General features: G+C 39.2%; 1 protein-coding gene across 1 annotated transcript in view; it reads right to left on the bottom strand.

Moving 5' to 3' along the window:
• The window catches only part of LOC146817851 (amine sulfotransferase-like), a 500,929-nt gene that overhangs the window by 342,832 nt on the left and 133,723 nt on the right, over nucleotides 1-24,374 (bottom strand). The window contains exon 3 of the mRNA XM_085611330.1: nucleotides 2,913-3,071. Within this exon, the coding sequence (XP_085467456.1) occupies nucleotides 2,913-3,071 (159 nt within the window). The remainder of the gene's footprint in view (nucleotides 1-2,912; nucleotides 3,072-24,374) is intronic.

Raw genomic sequence — 24,374 nt, 5'->3', positions numbered from 1 at the left:
GTCCTTGAAAATCTCGTGTTATCATAAGATGGCCGTCCCTTTTCTTCAAAAAATCACCTCGACAAGTTGTTAACATTTTAGTCCTTTATGTTGATTGGTAATTGCATACTCCAATATGGCCGCTGTTCCTGCGAACATCTGGATGCAGCATCTATTCAGTCCGTTCTTTACCTCTGCTGAGAAGTCTTTTCAAATACGGTCCCGTGTTTACACTCCGACAGACGCCGACTGAAGTGTTAGCGGTGTTACGGAGGAGTTTCACTCTGTCTCTCGCTTGCATGCACAATTGTTTGGCTATTTTGCCATAGTTTTGAAATTTCTCAATTGGCTCGGGCAAGAGCACGCCTTTAAAACTAAATTCTGTTATCTTGTTCCATAGACTTTTGCGAGCATAATCAACAGTTAAATTACCATGGCGATTGTATTCAAGCCTTAACATTTGGTAAGCTCTTTAAACGATAAGGGTAATGTTTCTAGATACATTGGAATAGCGGGGTATATGTATCCATATCAACAACTACGATTGTCTGAAAATATGTATATGGTAATGCTTGATATAATCAGCTTAGGCATGAATAGAGAATAGAGCATATGATTGTAAGCACACGTTTCAGGTCATGTTTCAGGTCATGTTTACAAGTCATTACACCAGACTCGCTATGTGATTTCTTCAAACAATTGAAATAATGGGCAACTCCATGCGCCATCTAATAACTGCAAAATCTTTATCTAAGATCCTTGAGAGCGGTTTTACAGCCTTTGTATTAATCATTGAATTTGACAAAGTATCTATAAACCCATTTGATCGACCGAATAAATGAATGTGGAGCTGTGTTAGTGTAGCCTCTACATGTAAGATGGTCACTCGAGCTAGGTCATTTCAACAATAATTTTTAGAATACTGAACCACACCACGAGGCATTCCTCTCTTTTTTCAAAACTATTGCAATGTGACTGCAACTGATATTTATTCACCTTTAGGTTTATAAACGACGTTATGCCAGTCGTTTCTATTGCTACACATTCCTGAGTATACAGATTAAGGAACTGAGAAGTAAAGTTTACTTTTCCTTTTTCCTTCTAGTTGATAATTATTCCAATTGTATGAGCTTTTCAATAGCTCCTTCCATGTAATAATCAGTAAGATTTATTAGTCTACGGATACGGATTATTGGACCTTCCCAATAGAATGTTCATAAGTACGTTTTTTAATTACTGTCCTTTTATTCACCACAACTTTCTAAAATTTCTTATCTTGGTCTGTGTCTCATCCCACAGTGCCTTCTGAAGGATACGGCTTCAATCGCTTTTTTCGCCACTACTTTTTTATTTAAGGTTGGTGGATTTACCCCTCAGTGTCTTCTGTAGGGTATGGTTTCAACTTATTTTGCCCATTCTCGAATAAACCTTTTATAGGGCAAGTCACTGCCTTTTTCTCTTTATTCATGGGTCTCCTATTTTCTTCTTTAGTTTTTACTTTTATTGATGTATATATTGTTTGAATATTTTGCTAATACAGTGGTCACACAACAACCCATTTTATCGTCCTTAAGATGGTCTAACGGATGCATACACCAACAAGACCAAAACGTCGACAACCTCATCTATTTCCTTATTGTTTAATTTTCCCTTTTGAAAGTGTTTTTTGTTTTATTCAGACTCAATGTTCTGTTTATGTATTTTTGGTTTGGAATAGATGCGTGCAAGAATGACTCGGAGGTACTAATTGTAGTGAATCTCTTTGTAAACCTCAGTCATTTTTGTGTTTTGTTTCAATCTTTTTGTACCCTCTATATTCATATTATATAAATGTGATTAATGAACAATCCACATCCGTTGCATCAGTATCTTTTGTAGATCTTTCGGGAAGAAATTTAAAACTGGAGTAGAGATTTATTAACTGCAGGTTACCGGCTGGAACCTTGATATATCTTTGTCAGACTGAGTGTGCTTAAGTGAATCCCTTGAAGGCACTTTTGCCCGTTAATACTTAACTTTCCCAAGCCTCCAAGGGTAGATTGGGTTGCCCACTTTCTTTTTCTGTAATGCAAAGCTAGCTTATATAGACCGTTATCTCTTTTTGTAAAAAAGCACAGTCAATAGCAACTGTAAAACCACTTTGGGAAATGCCATTGACATTTACCGAAAATGCAAAACTGATAAAAACTGGTAAACATATCAACTGTACACCAGGTAAACCTAGGTGCAAAAACGTATAGACTAAAGGGAGGCCCTTTTATAGTTGGCATATGCACAAAGAGGCTGCTCACAATGTAGGGATTTGCTTTACGGTGCAGCCAGCCTCTCTGTTGCTTTGCGCAGAATTCACAAATATCTTGCAGAGCAGAGGGATTGTTTCCAAACAATTGCAATACACCAAACATATTAATATTAGTGGGGGCAGAATCAGCTTGTGGTTTATTGTATAAAGCTGCAAATGCTAGCATGGAGGCCTGAATTGGACTGTGTATGCTGAAAGCAGGTCTACTGACACGAGGCGGAGGTACAGGGAGATGGAAATGTAGGGGGTATGAGGGAGTAGCAAGTAAAGAGCCTCGTCCCACTATCTCCAGTTCCACACCTTACCCTGTAAATGTATTGCTCTCTTTTAGTTCCATAATATTCCTACTCAAGAAAAGGAGGGAGTAAAGTCTTGACAGGAGGGTTCCACAGTCCTTCTCCAGAGACCTCCCGTAAAAGGACATTTGACGTAATAAAAATGTTTGTGAAAAAGAAAACTGTGATTTCAGAAGACACTATTGTCAGGTGATATTATTTCTCCTAAATAGCAACTCTGACCGAGATACATTGGGTTAACTTGGAGGTTAAAGTTCAACCTGAGGCTTCATAAAGCCCCAAGTGATGGGAATTTGTAAATTTTGTGATTGGTCTGAAAGGATGATTTACCTTACCTGATTTTGGATACCCGGCTATTAATACGTCATCGTCTCTAATTTCAAATTCTTCCAAGGAGTCTACGTGTTCACGTACAAACATCGACGCCACGAAATTAAATCCCTTGTATTTCTCGATACCGCTTTTGCTCTCGTCTAGCACAAAGCCTCCAGAGTCTGCAATAAGAAACACATAATTTGTTTAACAGCAAGGTCAGACCGGTTACTGTTTTTGTAAAGTAGCCCAGGCGAGATCAGACCCAAAAATTGCATTGTTGTTTACATTAATTCTCTCTGGATAGTTAGGTAGCTGTGATGAATTTTTAACAGTTAAATTAATGTATCACTCTGTATGGAATATAGACATTGGCTCAGCTGATCAGAATGCTGAAAATACGGTCACTAACTTCTGTTGTTTTCCCAAGTTCTAGGTTCAGTGGCCAGGACCTGATGCAGATTGTGACAGTGGCCTCGTTTACGTCATGTTTACTATTTGTTTGGTAATCACAAGCTACGAGGTACATTTTAGTAATAGTAATTTTAGGACTGCCCACTCGTGCCGGATATTCCCAACATAAAAAGATAGGCCTTTCATATATTTTTGTGTGGAGTTCTCCGTACTAAGGGCCTCATTTATGAGAAACTGATACATCAGTAACTGATGCATCAGTTTCTCTGTGCCCTCCTTGGGACACGATGGATGCACCCTATTTAATGCATGTCACTCCATGTCACAAGGAAAGACAGATGTGTCAGAAATCCTGGCGCATCTGTCGTTGCAAAACCCACGCATTGCTGGAGTAGCGTCGTAAGAATGATGCAACTCCAGCTATGCATGGGGTAGGCCTGTGCCTGCGTCACCCTTATGCCTGCCATGAGGTTTTGATGCAGTAGCGTCCTAGAAGTGACGCAGTGAAATCTAATAGATTTCACTGTGCCACTTCTACGAGGCTTACTTGCGGGAGAACGCCCCCCCGCATATATTATACTTGACGCAAGTGACGCATCTCCCTAGGTGCCAAATTGATGCAGGTGCTCATAAATAAGCCCCTGAATGCGGAATCCCTGCAGTCGTAAAATTACTATTAGTAAAATTAAGCTTGTAGTTTGTGAATACCAAACAAACAGTACATTTTCACAAAAGAGTAAGTTTATCTATTTGAATCAGTCTGTATTATGTACGTATGCAACTCTTGATTCACTCAACACTGGAAGTTGTGAGGGCACTAATTTGTGACCTGTATTTCAATAAGGGTGTTCAAACAACTAGCAGTCAGTGCAAGGATTTTGCCTGCATTTTTTTTCAAGGTTCTGCAAGGAGCACTTTGCATAAGTAAAACCATGTGGAATGTGGGCTACTGTTTAAAACAAAGTGTTGCAAAGGCTGTTTTCACAAGCTTTTACCCATTACACAGACAACAGAAGGAAGCAGGTGCAAAACCAACCCCCTGCAATGCATGTATTACTCAAAACGAGGCTCGCAGTTTTTTCAATTATGTATTTGTGGAAAACATTTACATTTTGTAAACATATGGCATTTTGCCCGTGGTTGTTTATGCTTGATATGCATATATCAGATTCGTTTTTTTTGTTAGCGTTTATATATTATGAGAGTGTACCTTTTGTTCATATATTGATATTTTAGGTAATATTATATTTGGTTTAGGCATGGCATCTATTTTTTTATATCCATTTGCATAGTGCTCTATGTCTTCTCATGCGAATTCCAGTGTCATCATTCTCACCAAATGTCAGTATCAAGAGGGCACCTTCTCACAGGCCTAGATCTAAACTCTACAAATAGGAATCATTCTCTTTCTCACTCAGTGTGGGCAGCCATTGCTCAAGGAAAGATCATTAATCCAAGGGCATTTGGTTTAGCACAGCCTTCCAGAGATTGTGAACGGAGTCAGATGAGGGTCGCCTGCCCTTGACTTTAGGTATGAGATTGCGTTTTCCAATTCTTACAAAGGCAGGCAAAGATATACAAAACTGTCACATAAAGCAGCACAGCACCCAGAGTTACTGCACTGCATTACCTGACAGCGATCAGAGCAGGAAAGCGCCATATCTACAAAGATATGGCACTGTCCTGCTCTTTAACTTGCTCTGGCACACAACCTGCCTGCCTAGCTCCATACATTGTGTCTAAAATATAATTTAAAAAACATATCACATTATTGAAATTACTAATAGAAAATCTACACCAGATGGAACAATATTTCTTGCAAATTAGATTTAGGCCATAATATTTATGATCTGATAATTTTACTAACAATATTTTGAGATACAATTCAGAAAATAATATATATTTATGAACACTCTTCCCAGCTGTTGCTAGATAAACATTATCCACTTAGAGAATTTTGAGGTACAAATAAAATAAAGTGCCAAGTTAAGTTCAATATTACATCTTGAGATATTGGAGGAACTCAGAAAAATGCTGATTCATAAGCGGGTTGTTTCCACAAAAAGTGCACACATAAATATCAATGTATCTTGAGTATGACAATGAGCCAACATTATTCTGATCATTCATATATATATATATATATATATATATATATATATATATATATATATATATAAATATATATATATATATATATATATATATATATATATATATATATATATATATATATATATATATATATATCAACCACCAAAGTTTCAACTGTTACTGCAAATCCAATATGGCAGACATTTTTAATCCAATGTGAGTTATAGAGAATTATTAGTTGAATGGAGGGAGAGGGGACTATTGGAGTGGGAGGAATTTAATTTTTTGTACTGTCCCCACCCTAAGATTCCCATCCTCTATTTACTTCCTAAACTCCATAAGAGCTTATCTGACCCCCCAGGGAGACCCATTGTCTCCTCAATGGGTTCTCTATTGGAGAATACATCCAAGTTTATTGATCATTATCTCAGACAGTATGTTGTAGCTCTCCCCTCGTATCTAAGAGACACTACACACTTCCTTACAGTGATTGATGGAATCCATTGGGAAAACAGCTACACCCTAGTGACCCTTGATGTGAGTAGCCTCTATACCAGTATTCAACACAATCTAGGTATACAAGCTATCCAACACTTCCTAAAAACACAATCTATTTCACTGCTGCATCATTCACAAATGATCACAGACATGATTCAATTTTGTCTTGTTAACAACTTTTTCATTTTCAATGATACCATCTACCCGCAGTCACAGGGTACTGCGATGGGCACTTGTTTCGCCCCCAGTAATGCGTACTTGTTCATGGGCTGGTGGGAGGAGCAAGTGGTCTCGCAGATGACTGAATTTGAGAACAATGTAACCCTGTGGCTGCGGTACATTGACGATATCTTTTTCATTTGGTGTGGCAATGAAAGTTCAGCCAAGGACTTCGTTGACAAATTGAATGTCAATGAATATAATCTTATCTTGACTGAACATATCAGCAAAAGTTCTATGGAATTTTTGGATGTATCTCTTGAAGTCAAAGGGAATGTGTTGGAGACGAGATTGTTTCGCAAAGAAACTGCCGGCAACAGTATTCTTAGTGCCAGCAGTGCTCATCCACGAAATCTTATTTACAGTATACCCTACGGTGAGCTTTTGCGTGCCAAAAGAAATTGCAATAATACTGTGGCATATAAAACTGAAGAGGGTATCATGTGTAAACGTTTCAAAGAAAGAGGCTACAGTGATAAAACCATCGGGGAAGCTTTTTCTAGGGTTGAAAGAGTTACTAGAAACAAGCTTCTGCATCCCAGAAGGAAAACAGTTGAGGGCAATGATGTAAGATTCATTACCACACACTCAGGGCAGGCGACCGAGGTTCGCAGAATCCTTGACAAACACTGGCAAGTACTGCTTACAGATAAACATCTGAAGAGAAATCTTGGCAGTAATCCTCAAATTACATTTAGGAAGAGTCGTTCATTGAGAGATGAACTTAGCCATAACTATGTAACTGAGACAGGACAGAGTGTTGTCAGAGGCAAACCGGGTTTTAAGTGCTGTAAAAAATGCAAAGCATGTAATGGCAGCTTTGATTGTGATAAAATCACTATACCTAACTCAAGAAGAGAGTTTTCTATAAGGAAGAACTTGACTTGCAATACTACATATTGCATTTATGTACTGGTCTGCCCTTGTTCGAAGTGGTACGTGGGAAGTACCAAACACCCAGCTAAAAAGAGAGTACTGGAGCATATGCGGGCTATTAAGAATAACAACAGACAATACCCAGTAGCCCGTCACTTTCATTCAGAACACTTTCAAGATGTAACTTTACTTCGTATGGTTGTCATTGATTCAGTGGATCTAGGAGTCAGAGGTGGAAACAGAGAACTGTCACTTAGACAATTGGAGTCTAGGTACATTATTGATTTTGAAAGTCTGGTACCGAAAGGCCTGAACTCGAGTGAGGAGCTGGCAATTCACTTACAGGAGAAATAATGATCTGATGACTGTCATGAAGAAAAAGGAGTTGTTAGTAATTATAATTTTATCTTTTTTGTTCCAGGTGGTGACACTTATGTATTTGTGAGAAATATATGTGGCCACAGATATTTTCACTTATCAGGAAAGACTGAGAATTGTGGATCTAAGAATCATGTTTCAAGCATTCCTATTTGGGCAGCAATCATGAAAGATTTGTGACAACTGCTCTTCAGCCCACTGGGGCTTTTTTGTCTTATGTCTTACACCTATAATTGGATTTATGATATTTTTCATTTGTGATGTTGCATTTTTCAGCCCACATGGGCATTATGTGTCATTGTATCTATTTGTATTTATTATTACGAAAAATGACTAACAGTATTATTGCTCTAAACCCACTTGGGTTTTTGTAAGAATTCGTCACAACTAATGAGTCTGCATATTATTTTACATTCAGTAATGTCACTATTATAGAGGCAGCTGATATATTTGGCAGATAGGGCTGTCAGAGATACACTCATGAGTGGTATTCACTTACTTTGATTCTTACTTGTATACATTACAAGATGGCCGCCACATTATTGGGTCCTCACTGGGTGTTTGAGTGTCCTTTGTTTATTTTTGTAAATAAGGTATTTAATCATGTTGACATGTAATGTTGATTAACGTGATCAAGGCGTAAAGCCGAAACGCGTAGTTCTGTGCCATTAAATACGTTATTACTGACAGCACACGAAGGCGTCCGAGTGGTTCCTGTTTATTACAGAAACTTTGGTGGTTGATATAGAAGATGTCCGGCGTCTTTTCACTTGGACCGCCCTGTGACAGCCTGGAATCGGGTCCGGAAATAGTGGATTAACGTGTTGTAAGGTATCCTGGCTGACCCCCTGTGAGCTGCGGCATCGGTGCTCCGGAGATCGGTGTGACGCATATTGAGGATCACGTATACGCGAACGGAGCTGAGATGGCCGGAGAGATCTGTTCTTCGCGGCACTGGGAGGTGGGGAGACGGGTGAGTGATTACGCTGCCGTTGCGATTGTGGTGCACACGAGGAGTGACGTCCTTTGTGTGCCCATGTTCCTGTGCTGGCTGTGATTTTTCTTACCAGGCTCCACGCACCTGCTCACAAGTGCACGCGGTGGCCCAGGGGCCGGGAGCCGGTGGTGACTAAGGGAGGACATCTCCCGCACCGGCATTTGTGTGCTGTCAGTTACGTATAGATTATGGCAAGCGCTCTAGAAGCGCAAAGGAAACAAACGGCTGATAAGCTGTTTTTTGCATCCAGTGGATCTAATAATGGAACTTGTAATCCTACATCCACCATTTCAGAAGAGATTACTGTCCAAGCCTTGTATAGTACCCTGGAGAGATTGCACAGAAAAGAACTTTCCAAATGGTGGGAAGCAGAATCTTTGCAACGTTACATAGAAGTTAAACGTGTACCACGGGGTCTTCGTATCTTTACCATTCCTACTTACGAAGATCCGGATCTTGACATGCTAGATGAATGGTCTGAGAATTCAACGGCATGTTCTATTACCATGATGCGCATCCTAATTAAGTATGCACTGAAAGATAGATCCAAACTCCTTCTGGAAATAGAGAAGGTTCTGACGTAAATTCGTCTACTAGTTCCCAAGGAAACATTGGATGAGTTCATGAAGAATTTAATGATCCGGATGGACAAACTTGAGGCCGAAATAACTGCCAAGAAACAAAGAAAGTTTGTCCGTGATTTTAAAGATTATCAATCAGGGAGAACATTAACATTCCATAAAAAGTACGATCATTTATTTCAAGGGAACAAGGTATCAACAGCTATGCCAATCTGTACACCAGTGGCACCCATTGAAATTATTGAGAGTGACATATCGGATGATTACTCATCAGATGCATCAGCTGTGAATCAGGAGCTAATACTTGATCCTCAGAGGAAGACGAATAATTTTTTGTTACAATTTCAGTTGATGAATCAAACCAGGACAGAATTTCAACAAGATATAGGAATACAAAGGGGCAGAGGACGAGGAGGCAGAGGAGGAACAAGAGGAATAGGAAGGCAAAAGAGAGGAGGAAGAGGCGTACACAAAGCTCCGGTGGGAATGGAGACAAGGGGCAGGAAACAGCAAACATGACTGTAGTGAACCTTTCCCAAAGACCTCTTTCCATTGAAGAAACTGAGACTCTCTCCCTAGGATTATCATTTTGTCCATCCTCTAACATGAATTATGCCCAAACAAGGATTGATGTTTTTCTCTTCTCTAGAAAACTTAAATTGAAGAAATGGTTTAATACACGTCCACCTGGAAGGACAGTCAACATAACACCATGTGAAGTGAGTAATTTGAATATTGCTGACATTGAGATGTTACAGATACTTAATACTTTAAGTGACAATAATACTGCTGATAGCAGTATACCAGAAAATGTGGAAACTTGGGGGGAGGAGTTGGACATCAACCCTGGCAGCAGTTTCAAACCCAAATCTGTATTCCTTCCCAATGTGCAATGTGATGCCATAGATGTATTTGAAAAAGGTGTTTTGTCGGATTTGAATAAGTTAAGGTATATCAAAACTCCCTGCAATAGGAAAAATCTAACCTTAACACAAATCAAAGCTATGGAAAATCTCAAAGCTAACAGCAACATTGTAATCCGACAATCGGATAAGGGAGGCAATGTCGTTGTCTTGGGCAAACACAAATTTATAGCGGAAGGGATCAGACAATTGAGTGATGTAAACTGTTACTGCAAATCCAATATGGCAGACATTTGAAATCCAATGTGAGTTATAGAGAATTATTAGTTGAATGGAGGGAGAGGGGACTATTGGAGTGGGAGGAATTTCATTTTTTGTACTGTCCCCACCCTAAGATTCCCATCCTCTATTTACTTCCTAAACTCCATAAGAGCTTATCTGACCCCCCAGGGAGACCCATTGTCTCCTCAATGGGTTCTCTATTGGAGAATACATCCAAGTTTATTGATCATTATCTCAGACAGTATGTTGTAGCTCTCCCCTCGTATCTAAGAGACACTACACACTTCCTTACAGTGATTGATGGAATCCATTGGCAAAACAGCTACACCCTAGTGACCCTTGATTTGAGTAGCCTCTAAACCAGTATTCAACACAATCTAGGTATACAAGCTATCCAACACTTCCTAAAAACACAATCTATTTCACTGCTGCATCATTCACAAATGATCACAGACATGATTAAATTTTGTCTTGTTAACAACTTTTTCATTTTCAATGATACCATCTACCGGCAGTCACAGGGTACTGCGATGGGCACTTTTTTCGCCCCCAGTTATGCGGACTTGTTCATGGGCTGGTGGGAGGAGCAAGTGGTCTCGCAGATGACTGAATTTTAGAACAATGTAACCCTGTGGCTGCGGTACATTGACGATATCTTTTTCATTTGGTGTGGCAATGAACGTTCAGCCAAGGACTTTGTTGACAAATTGAATGTCAATGAATATAATCTTATCTTGACTGAACATATCACCAAAAGTTCTATGGATTTTTTGGATGTATCTCTTGAAGTCAAAGGGAATGTGTTGGAGACGGGATTGTTTCGCAAAGAAACTGCCGGCAACAGTATTCTTAGTGCCAGCAGTGCTCATCCACGAAATCTTATTTACAGTATACTCTACGGTGAGCTTTTGCGTGCCAAAAGAAATTGCAATACTACTGTGGCATATAAAGCTGAAGAGGGTATCATGTGTAAACGTTTCAAAGAAAGAGGCTACAGTGATAAAACCATCGGGGAAGCTTGTTCTAGGGTTGAAAGAGTTACTAGAAACGAACTTCTGCATCCCAGAAGGAAAACAGTTGAGGGCAATGATGTAAGATTCATTACCACATACTCAGGGCAGGCAACCGAGGTTCGCAGAAACCTTGACAAACACTGGCATGTACTGCTTACAGATGAACATCTGAAGAGAAATCTTGGCAGTAATCCTCAAATTACATTTAGGAAGAGTCGTTCATTGAGAGATGAACTTAGCCATAACTATGTAACTGAGACAGGACAGAGTGTTGTCAGAGGCAAACCGGGTTTTAAGTGCTGTAAAAAATGCAAAGCATGTAATGGCAGCTTTGATTGTGATAAAATCACTATACCTAACTCAAGAAGAGAGTTTTCTATAAGGAAGAACTTGACTTGCAATACTACATATTGCATTTATGTACTGGTCTGCCCTTGTTCGAAGTGGTACGTGGGAAGTACCAAACACCCAGCTAAACAGAGAGTACTGGAGCATATGCAGGCTATTAAGAATAACAACAGACAATACCCAGTAGCCCGTCACTTTAATTCAGAACACTTTCAAGTTGTAACTTTACTTCGTATGGTTGTCATTGATTCAGTAGATCTAGGAGTCAGAGGTGGAAACAGAGAACTGTCACTTAGACAATTGGAGTCTAGGTACATTATTGATTTTGAAAGTCTGGTACCGAAAGGCCTGAACTCGAGTGAGGAGCTGGCAATTCACTTACAGGAGAAATAATGATCTGATGACTGTCATGAAGAAAAAGGAGTTGTTAGTAATTATAATTTTATCTTTTTTGTTCCAGGTGGTGACACTTATGTATTTGTGAGAAATATATGTGGCCACAGATATTTTCACTTATCAGGAAAGACTGAGAATTTTGGATCTAAGAATCATGTTTCAAGCATTCCTATTTAGGCAGCAATCATGAAAGATTTGTGACAACTGCTCTTCAGCCCACTGGGGCTTTTTTGTCTTATGTCTTACACCTATAACTGGATTTATGATATTTTTCATTTGTGATGTTGCATTTTTCAGCCCACATGGGCATTATGTGTCATTGTATCTATTTGTATTTATTATTACGAAAAATGACTAACAGTATTATTGCTCTAAACCCACTTGGGTTTTTGTAAGAATTCGTCACAACTAATGAGTCTGCATACTATTTTACATTCAGTAATGTCACTATTATAGAGGCAGCTGATATATTTGGCGGATAGGGCTGTCAGAGATACCGTCATGAGTGGTATTCACTTACTTTGATTCTTACTTGTATACATTACAAGATGGCCGCCACATTATTGGGTCCTCACTGGGTGTTTGAGTGTCCTTTGTATATTCTTGTAAATAAGGTATTTAATCATGTTGACATGTAATGTTGATTAACGTGATCAAGGCGTAAAGCCGAAACGCGTAGTTCTGTGCCATTAAATACGTTATTACTGACAGCACACGAAGGCGTCCGAGTGGTTCCTGTTTATTACAGAAACTTTGGTGGTTGATATAGAAGATGTCCGGCGTCTTTTCACTTGGACCGCCCTGTGACAGCCTGGATTTGGGTCCGGAAATAGTGGATTAATATATATATTTATATATATATATATATAAGTATGTATTTTTTTTATCCAACAAATGCCGAAGCTTCTCAAGATGCACTCGACAGTGTGTCTGCCATTCGGCATCATGGTTCAGCCCGCCCCAGCCATCCAAGATTGTTGTATTGCCTGACGCATTTCTGTGGCCAACGTACCACTTCATCAGAGGCATTTCTCCTGTACGCATTGGAGCACTCTTTATACTGCATGCTGATTGGTTGAAAAACCCCTCATGGGTTCAACTACGTACTAGATTTCTTCATACAGCATGCTGGGATGTGTAGTCACATCGAGCTTTCATTAAACACCTATAGTTGGTTCCAAAGCGTACAGATTTCCGAGAGTCATTTAAAATCCTTGATAGGATCTGGATGTGATGGGAGGAGGCACTTTTCATCAAGACGCACTGTGCTGGAATTCGGAGCAGGACGGTTCCTCTCCCTCAGCCTCTCATTTCTTCAAGATGGTGCATCTTGCACGGGAGTGCACCAGTGTCATAATTTTATCCAACAAGCGCCGAAGCTTCTCAAGATGCACTCGACAGTACATCTACCACTTGGCATCATGGTTCAGCCCGCCCCAGCCATCCAAGTTTGTTGTATTGCCTGACACATTTTTATGGCCAACGTACCACTTCATCAGAGGGATTTCTCCTGTACGCATTGGAGCGCTCTTTATACTGCAATACTGCATGCTGATTGTTTGAAAAAACCCTCATGGGTTCAACTACGTACTAGATTTCTTCATACAGCATGCTGGGATGTGTAGTCACAATAACTTTGGCCCCGGTTGATGAATGTTCCTGAAAGTTTCAATACTAGTAATCAGATCCGGTCAGCTCTTGTCTTGAAAGTTTCGGGGTGATTCGCCAAGCGGGGGCCGAGAAAAAAGGGGGGTCCCAAAACATGTTTTCCCCATGTTATTTTCCATAGGAAACTTCAGACACGGCTACAGCCTGAACGGCTAAACGGAATTACACCAAACGTGGCAAAAAGGTAGCCTTTGGTTTAGAAAGAGTCCTTTTTGTTAAATGGTGTAAATCCGTTCAGTAGTTGCTGAGACATTCAAAAAATAAAAGTCTGAAAATCAATTTCCCATAGGAAACTTTAGCAAACGCTACATCCTGAACTGCTGAATGGAATTACACCAAATTTAGCAAAAAGGTAGTGCTTGGTTCAGAAAAGCGACCTTTTTTTAAATGAAGTGAATCTGTTCAGTAGTTGCTGATAAATTAAAAAATAAATGTTTCAATATCTAGGGCAGCGGTGGGCGCGCGAACCCTACCGAGCACAAGCTTCACTGTGATTGGCTGCCAACACTCCAAACCAGGAAGTGCTGGCTGCCATCTTGTGACTCGGTTCTAGAAAACAGTGCAACAAAGGTGAAAAAGAGCACCCTAACCACCTAGGCCTGCTCAGGGAGTCCCACAAGGACCCCCAGGGACAACAAAAAGCATTTTTTTAAATAATTTTGTTAGAATGCGCGCTGGGGTCGCGAATCCCGGCGACATTTTTTTTTAAAAATAAAGCGCGGGCTCCCGCACTTCATTTAAATGAGGCCCCGGGTGGGCCAGGTCCCAGGGGCATTGTCCAATTTATACTTTATAATTGCAGGGGCTCCCGCCCCGGGGACCGCCACCTCCCCGGAGCTATGTTAATGACATGCGGGAGGGCACATGGCCCTCCCGCAGCCCCGGGGACTGCCAACCCCCGGGGCTTGTTTTTTAATGTGTGGAGGGCCTCCAAGGCCCCCCCAAGCCCTGGGGACCGCCACTCCTGGGGCTTTTCATAAATATTCGCGGGGGAACCGGGCCTCCCAACTGTCTCGTGGACCGCCACCCGGAGCTCCTTTTTTAAAAAAACAATCAAACCTGTTTGGGGGCTCAACACGCCCCGGAGACCACCACCTTCCTGTGGCTTTAAGCACATTGGGAAGGGGGCCACCACCTCCCAGGGCCAGCTCCTGCAGTGTCCCGGGGTGCCCACCCCCAGGACACTGCTCTTTGCTATGGCAGGGTGGGAGCATGGCTCCCGCCCATTCATAGCAAACTCTGCGTTAGATTTTGGAAGTGAGAGCAGGTTTCCTGCTCTCGCTTCCAAAATCCAAAGCAGATTGCTTTTCCACAAGGGGAGCTGCATGTCAGCAGCTCCCCTTGTGGAAAAGCAATGCCGGCTCCTGCAGGAGGCTGGGACCCAGCAGGACCGGGGGGGCATTGGGGCTCCCCCAAGGTCCCCAACCATGCGGCTAGATCCAGGGTATGGGGTCCCCGGGGCCCAAAATGGCCGGGGAGGGGGGAGGTAATCCCCCCTCCTCCATTTAGAAAAATAAAATATATATGTGTATATATATATATATATGAGCTCTCTTCGCTCACAAGTTTCTCCAAGGAAAAAAGAACGAACGTAGACCTCCTTGTGTAATTTCAAAGGTGTTTTATTCCTCCTCGCCTGCCATTACGCCTGCCATTATATATATATTTTTCACATGGTAAAATCACCTTAGAACACACCACAATTCCTAAAATGAGTATGGTACCATCAACAAATGATTTATAATGTAACTAATGTCTTAAAACCTTCTATTAACTGCAATGCTTTTTAATGAGGTGCTATCATGTATATTGGTCCCAAGATGGCTGCCAACACTTCTTGGATGAAGTACTGACAGCCAATCAGATCTCACGATGAGATGTGTGGTGAGGCTTCGCCCAGATATGTATGTGATTTTACTTTTGATTTTCTCAGGAACTACTGAACAGATTGACACCATATATGCAAAAGGCACATGCCTGACCTGAGAATTTTAAGTAATTCTGTTCAGCCGTTCGGGCTGTACCTTGGACTAAAGGTCCCTATGGAAAATTGCATGGGGAAAACGAGTTTTTGGACCCCCCTTTTTTCTCAGCCCCCACTTGACGAATCCCCCCGAGACTTTCAGGGTAGGAGCGGAGCGGAGCGCCCCACCTATTTTGAAGATTTCGCGAGGATTCGTCACCCGGCGCCAAAGTTATTCCAAATAGAATGTTGCGGATTTCCTATGGAAACACGGTCCTAACTATAGCTATCTACTGGCGACCGCCAGTAGATTATATATATATATATATATATATATATATATATATATATATATATATATATATATATATATATATATATATATATATATATATATATATATATATATTCCTCCAAAGATGCCCCTGCATGAAGACGCACTCCTCCAGCTGGTAAGTAAACACTTTATTTATTCCAAAGAACCAAGGTGACAGCTCCGCATAGTTTGTCCATCCACCTGACGCGTTTCAGTGCATTCATGCACTTTCTTCAGAGGTGACTTTACGCAGCACAACAGTTCCAGGCTTTCACCAATCCCCTGCGTGCTTCATTCTTTTAAATGGCCTCAGGTGTGCCGATTTTCATTTAGCAGTTTCATTGCATGCCGGGATTTGTAGTGAAACATTTATGCCTAATTAAAACCTCCAGTGGTTGTGTGCTGATTAAAAGCATTTTCGGACCGATCACAGCCCTCCAGTGAGCCCAGAGCTGTAAACTTGTTCCTTCACTCCACGGAAACCAACTGCGCCGTAAATCCAGTCCTGACATTCAGGTCTGACGGGCCCTTTCAATTGTTCAAGGGTGGTGCGGACTTCTACGGCTGGACTCGCCAATCCCGGCATGCAATGACACTGTTAAATGAAAATCAGCACACCTGAGGCCAGTTAAAAGAATGAAGCACGCAGGGGATTGGTGAAAGCCTGGAACTGTTGTGCTGCGTGAAGTCACCTCTGAAGAAAGTGCATGAATGCACTGAAACGCGTTAGGTGGATGGACAAACTATGCGGAGCTGTTACCTTGTTTCTTTGGAATAAATAAAGTGTTTACTTACCAGCTGGAGGAGTGCGTCTTCATGCAGGGGCATCTTTGGAGGAATATATATATATATATATATATATATTCAGTGAAAAAACCATAGGTTTCACACACGTTATAGTTAGCTGGACATTTCACTCGTAAAAAACCAATGAAATTCCCCCGTTATGGTTAGTTAAGCTAACTATAACTCGCGCACCCGCAATCCACTGCTGATGACGTCACATATTACATCACTCATGACATGGTCAGTGACATCACTCATGACATCACTGATGACATCTCAAATGACATCACTGATGACATCATCCTTGTGACAGAGTGGCAGACCTCCTCTCACCCTAATATAACCTTTGAAACACACATTCAAAAAAAGAGACTAAAATTTTCAAAAAAATGGACATACCAATACCAGTTACAACAACCTCTTGAGTAATTCTAAGATCCCCATACACATCCACTCATTCACGAACAGTCCTGAACAGTCACTCATACATGTACTCACTCATCATATGTACTCATACACCTATACATCCTGCTACACAATGCCACTCATCCACAGAGTTACTGACACACATACTCACTCATGAAAATAAAGAATCAAACATAGATTTATTTGCATATACAGTTATACACACACCACCACACTTACTTCTACGGAAACTTACACATACTTAGTCTTTTAACCCCTTCCATGCTCATGACGGAACGATTCCGTTATGAGCATCGGTTGAGCTGTGCTCATGACGGAACCGTTCCGTCATGGCCCCGCCCGCGCTCGAACCCTTCAGCACCGCGGGGGAATCCGCGCAGCGCTGAAGGGGTTAAACAATCACTTATAGAAACACATACTTATTCATACAGGAACTCTTTCAATCTCTCACTCTCACATATACTCACTTATATACACCAATAGTCACATATACTAGTTTAAAACATATGTAGTTACTCATAAAGACACTATTGAGACAGTCATTCACTCACTAACACACCCATACACAAACTCATCCACCCATACAGTCCTGCACACATGCTGTCTTCAACACATACAACCAGTGAGTCACTCATTCATGCACCTATGCACTACGTAATACCCCCCACCGAACCATGCAGACACTCAGACTGATAATCAAAAAAACAACTAATATCCTATATAAACACCCATGTAGCTACTCACCAACCCATGCAGCCACTTATACACAAAGTGAGAGACTGATACAGATAAATACATATTTAAACATTACTCAGTAAGCCATATATTCACTAAGATACACTTAATCAGTCAGTTATACAATCAATTTTTCAAAAACAAATCATCCATTTAGACACTTATATACCCATTTATTCTTCCATCGTCCGTGAGATATACATATATAAAACATATTTAATTTTCAGAAAAATACACATTCACTGGATGATGTCATCAGTGATGTCATTTGAGATGTCATCAGTGATGTCATGAGTGATGTCACTGACCATGTCATGAGTGATGTAATATGTGACGTCATCAGCAGTGGATTGCGGGTGCGCGAGTTATAGTTAGCTTAACTAACTATAACGGGGGAATTTCATTGGTTTTTTACGAGTGAAATGTCCAGCTAACTATAACGTGTGTGAAACCTATGGTTTTTTCACTGAATTTGCAAGGTTTTTTAAATGCTAATTCCTAACTATAACGTGTGTGAAACCCATGGTTTTTTCACTGAATATATATATATATTCAGTGAAAAAACCATAGGTTTCACACACGTTATAGTTAGGGGACATTTTACTCATAAAAAACCATTGAAATTCCCCCGTTATAGTTAGTTCAGCTAACTATAACTCGAGCTCCCGCAATCCACTGCTGATCACGTCACATATTACATCACTCATGACATGGTCAGTGACATCACTCATGACATCACTGATGACATCTCAAATGACATCACTGATGACATCATCCTGTGAATGTGTGTTTTTCAGAAAATAAATATGTTGTATATATGTATATCTCAAGGTCGATGGAAAAATAAATGGGTATATAAATGTCTAAAAGGATGATTTGTTTTTGAAAATTTGATTGTGTTATTGACTGATTAAGTGTATCTTAGTGAATACATGGCTTAGTGAGTAATGTTTAAATATGTAATTATCTATATCAGTCTCCGACTTTGTGTATAAGTGTCTGCTTGGGTTGGTGAGTAGCTACATGGGTGTTTATATTGGATTTAAGGTTGTTTTTTGAGTATCAGTCTGAGTGTCTGCATGGTTCGGTGGGGGGTATTACGTAGTGCATAGGTGCATGTAAGATTGGCTCTCTGGTTGTATGTGTTGAAGACAGCATGTGTGCATGACTGTATGGTTGGATGAGTGTGTGTATGGGTGTGTTAGTGAGTGAATGACTGTCTCAAAAGTGTCTTTATGAGTTACTAAATATGTTTTAAAGAAGTATATTTGACTATTGGTGTATATAAGTGAGTATGTGTGAGAGTGAGAGATTGAAACAGTTCCTGTATGAATAATTATGTTTTTTTAATAGTGAATATTTAAAAGAGTAAGTATGTGTAAGTTTCTGTAGAAGAAATTGATGAGGTGTGTGTATAACTGAATATGCAAGTAAATGGATGTTTGACTCTTTATTAGCATGAGTGACTATGTGTGTGAGTAACTCTATGGATGAGTGACAATGTGGAACAGGATGTGTAGGTGTATGAGTACATATGATGAGTGAGTACATGTATGAGTGACTGTACAGGACTGTTGGTGAATGAGTGGATGTGTATGTGATTCTTAGAATTACTGAAGAGGTTGTTGTAACTGGTATTGGTATGTCCATTTTTTTGAAAATTTCAGTCTCTTTTTGAATGTTTGTATCATAGGTTATATTAGGGTGAGAGGAGGTCTACCACTCTGTCACAAGGATGATGTCATCAGTGATGTCATTTGAGATGTCATGAGTGATGTCACTGACCATGTCATGAGTGATGTAATATGTGACGTGATCAGCAGTGGATTGCGGGTGCGCGAGTTATAGTTAGCTGAACTAACTATAACGGGGGAATTTCAATGGTTTTTTATGAGTAAAATGTCCCCTAACTATAACGTGTGTGAAACCTATGGTTTTTTCACTGAATTTGCAAGGTTTTTTAAATGCTAAATCCTAACTATAACGTGTGTGAAACCTATGGTTTTTTCAGTGAATTTGCAAGGTTTTTTAAATGCTAATTCCTAACTATAACGTGTGTGAAACCCATGTTTTTTTCAGTGAATTTGTATGGTTTTTTAAATGCTAATTCTTACCCATAACATGTGTGATTCCCATGGTTTTTTCATTTTTTTTTTTTTTTTTTTTTTACAAATACTTAAATTAAACGTGTTTTTTTTTTTATTTGCAAGTTTTTTACTTTATATTCTCTTAAAACACTATGCTTAATTTTGAAAAATTCTGCAATATATTAATTTTTCTCATTTTTTTTTTCCAAACAGGTAAGATATATTAGTATAACATAGAGATTCTTTTTTTCCTTTTTTTTTTTTTTTTTTTAAGTGCGCGTACGGTAAGCTTACGGTAAGCGTACGGTTTGCGTAATGTTAGTAAAATTTCTACTCTTTTTGCGTATATTTACGCAATTTACGTAGCCGTGCGTACTGCGTACGGGGCGCGTAAGCGTGTACGCTACACGCGCACGTTACGCGGAAGTGTTGGGGAGTGCCTGTTATGCGCATGCGCGCGAGCGCGTGTCTTTTTTACGCGCATGCGTACTTTTACCGTAAGCGCACCGTAAGCGCTCCGTAAGCGTAACGTAATCGTAACGTACGCGCACGGTGGGTCATGTGATCATGAAACAAAACTTTTGATTGGTTCAAAGTAGTTTCAGTTCTAGAACTCTCCTACACCACACCCATTCCCCTCATTTCTGCTTGTGATCCCTTAGGAGAAGGAGCTGAGTTGTCTTTGGGATACGATGGCAGACCAGCACTCTTCTGCTGAGAGTGAGGCTAGCAGCACCACCATCAGGCAGAGAAAGAGGAAACAGAAGAGCTCTTTTATATGGGAGTATTTTAGTTTTCCAGAGGGTGAGAAAAAAGTCAATGCTGCTTTGGTGACTTGTTAGCTGTGCCAGCGTGTACTTTCAAGAGGTAATCCTAACAAGAAGTATTCCTTCGGGAATCACACAATGTTAAGACACCTTGAGGATGTACACCCTAGGACACATGCACGACATACTAGAGGTAACCCTTCAGTAAGTCGAGCAAGCACATCCACAGCAACTCAGCCGAGTCCTTCTTCGGAAGCTCAGCAGAGCCCTTCATCTGTGGGTGCAGAATCACCTTTTTCTGATGCTGTGGAAACGAACCATCGGTTTGCGAGGGTTACAATGCGGTGTTCATTTTGCCATGGTCTAATTGTTCATAGGGAGACCAGTCTTCCCCTCATTAACAACAAAATAGACCAGCACATTTGTCCTACCAGCTAATGTTCCCATTCTTCCTTTCCTCTGTCCCTGCATGAACACAAGGGCTCTTTTAAGAGCCAACCTTACCTCTCAACTTCTCTTTTTTTTTTTTTTTTTACTTTTTTTTTTTTTTTTTACCGTAAGCGTATTTTCTTTTTTTTTTTTTAAAAAAAACACAAAAAAACAATTACCACATTTCAAGATGCTTGAGAGATTAATAACTAAATAATGTAAATCTGTTTGAGGAGAAGTGGAAGAAAGGGACCATCTAATTTCTGACTTACCTGACCCACCCAACAATTTAATTTTTATTTAAAATTTAAATTGAAATTACTTGTAAAAATTGTTTTTTTTTCGAAAATTTTCTTTCACAATCTGAAAAAAAAGAAAAAAGTATTAATATTTAATAAATCATTATATAACACAGTACACGTATTTACATATTTTCCAAAAACACTTTTTTGCCTTTTTTTTGCTGTTTTCAGAATATATTGCATTTCACTATAAATCGTGAAAGCAATTGCATCCATCACTTAACAGCGGGCAAAAAAAAAATAACAATCTCAAAGATTGTTTTAAAAAAGCCCAGAATCTCTTCTCACTTAAGCATAACATTATAGAAATGCAAAATATTCAAAAAAAATATCATCTAATAACAATAACTTTTTCTTTAAAATACCGTCTGACAATTTTGTTACAGAAGCATAATCACAAAAATAATATATCTCAAATAACTCCACAATACATCTGGTTACCTTTCCTTTAGGCCAAATGGTAATTTTACAATTCTTTTTTTATTACATTTCCAATGGTAATCCAATAAAATTCCAAAATTTAAATTGGACAGATGTTACCGATTCTCTCTAAAATTTTGGTTTCCGAAAGATTAATTAGGAATTAAATAAGTCCACAATACAATTGATTACCTTTCCTTTAGGCCAAATGATATTTTTAAAAATCTTTTTTGAAGAAATTTCCAATGGTAATCCAATAAAATTCCAAAATTTAAATTGTACAGATGTTACCGATTCTCTCTAAAATTTTTGGTTTCCGAAAGATTAATTAGGAATTAATTAAGTCCACAATACAATTGGTTACGTTTCCTTTAGGCCAAATGATAATTTGAAACATCTTTCTATTTGTAAATTCCTATGGTAATCCAATAAAATGGTAAAATTGTTTTGCACAGATCTTGCCAAGTCTCTCTAAAATTTAGGTTTCAGGAAGATTAGATAGGAATTTGCTAAATCAAAAGGCAAACGTTGCTTGAAAATCAATTGGGAATCATTACACAGTGTCCAGCCTTTTCCACATTTAAGATAAACTGTGTAATGTCCAGAAGTTACAGTAGGTCCTTCATGGAAAATTATTGCAACTGTTACAAAAGTTTTTCCTGAAATTGATAATTGCTGTCCTATAAACTTCTTTATTAAAGTATCCAATTTTGAACCATCAGCTTTACATCGTTGCATCATTAAAATTACATACTGTCCGTATTCCTTTAAAATTAATGTTGAAAACATGTCAGATTTACACTCACCGCATTCCATGCTATGATTAGCATCTTTAACTAATTTAGCAAAAGTGACTGTTTTACTGTCTGGCAATGTTAAATAAATAAACCTTTCTGAATCAACATTAGACCCACATGTATTGAAACAGTTTTCACAACTATGTTCCCATTTATAAGAGACACCAAACATATTTTCAATTGGTACCCCTTCTTCTTCCAGTACCTGAAGAAAATACATCAAGAATTCCTGTGCGTCTTGCTGTACATTTTGAGAAAACTGTGTTCGTCCTGAACATACATCTAAAAGTTTTCTAATTTCATTAGCACTTTCTATTTGAGTTTTATCATTACTCAGCTTTTGAAAAAGGAGACTCAACTCACAACAGAATCTTTTTCTCTGATTTACTATTATCTGCTCTTGCAAATTTTCCAGATAAAATGCAACATTCAGCACTACATTAGCGTAGCAGTTGACACCAGAGCTATTTTCAAAATGACAACCTACAACCTCTTCAACATATTCATTTTTCTTTTTGCTTGCAATTACATCACTCCTCTTTTTTTTCCTCCTCTCTACATCCTCATTACAGATATTCTCAATTCTCCTTTTTCGAGAAACTACACGTTTCTCCAACACAGGATACTGACCTAAATGAGGAGCAAAGGTTCTTCTTAATCTATTATACTCCTTTACACAGTTTGTATCAGCACTAACTTTTGAATCATCAAAGTCTATCATGAATAAACCAGATAATGTTTTCACTCGTGACAAAGCTACATAAGCCATACCTTCTTTGAACACAGTTGAACCAATGTTTACAAATGCACAATCTACAGTCAATCCTTGAGACTTGTGAATAGTTACAGCATATGCTAGTGAAAACGGAAACTGTTTCCTTTGTACATATAAGTCTTTCACAAGCATAAAACGAACTGTACAACGACAAATGTCTATAACTTCTTCTATCTGATCAAATTTTATTTTTAAACATTCAATTCCATCTTTTTTCTGATAATTAATAAAACCCACAACTTTACCCATAGCTCCATTTACTAAGCCTTTTTCAACATCCAAATTTCTCCTTAAAAATACTCTACAGTTCATGCAAACATATAGATTTTTTTCTAATCCAGCAGTTTTGAAATGTTCTTCTCTAGTGAATCCAATTTATTTTTCAGTTCGCCTGTTAATGTGATAGTAATTCTTCCATCCTGAATTTTGTCCACTGCTTCCAATTTCCTAATCTCTTCCTTTTCTAATTTCAAAAGCTCCTCATTGAATATTGCGCATTCACGTAGAGTTGGCATTAAGCAGATGACACTTTTATTTTCTGCAATGTTCTTGTATATCTTCTCAGCAAATATTTCTTCCTTTGGAAATAAATTATGTAGCAACCGACTCTGAAATGCTTTCGTGCCAGCTTCAGTGAGTAGTCCAATTCTGATATCTTTCAGAATACTTCCATATTCTTCATCGTTTGCTTGCCTCATATTAGTAGTAAGTTCCTTGTACTCAAAGAAGGGCCAAATATTTGCATTACCAATGCTTCCCAATGACTTCTTTGTGTCTTCATGTGTCACAGTATTAAACACTGGTTGTCCTTTAACTGGAGTAAGTTGTAGAAGATCCCCAAAAACTATGACATGTTTTCCACCAAATAACACGTCATAGTCTGTCTTTAGAATTTGCTGCATTCTTAAATGCACAAAGTCAAGCATTAAGTTTGATACCATGCTCACCTCATCAATAATGAGAACTTGCATCTTCTTCAATACTCTTGAAACTTCCAAGCATGCTTCTCCAGTTAGCTTGTGGTATTGTATTTTGTTCTCATGCTCCACTGGTAA

Source organism: Triturus cristatus, chromosome 6 (assembly GCF_964204655.1).
Source record: "Triturus cristatus chromosome 6, aTriCri1.1, whole genome shotgun sequence".
NCBI classification, from domain to species: Eukaryota; Metazoa; Chordata; class Amphibia; order Caudata; family Salamandridae; genus Triturus; species Triturus cristatus.
This window is presented reverse-complemented; position numbering and strand designations above follow the sequence as displayed.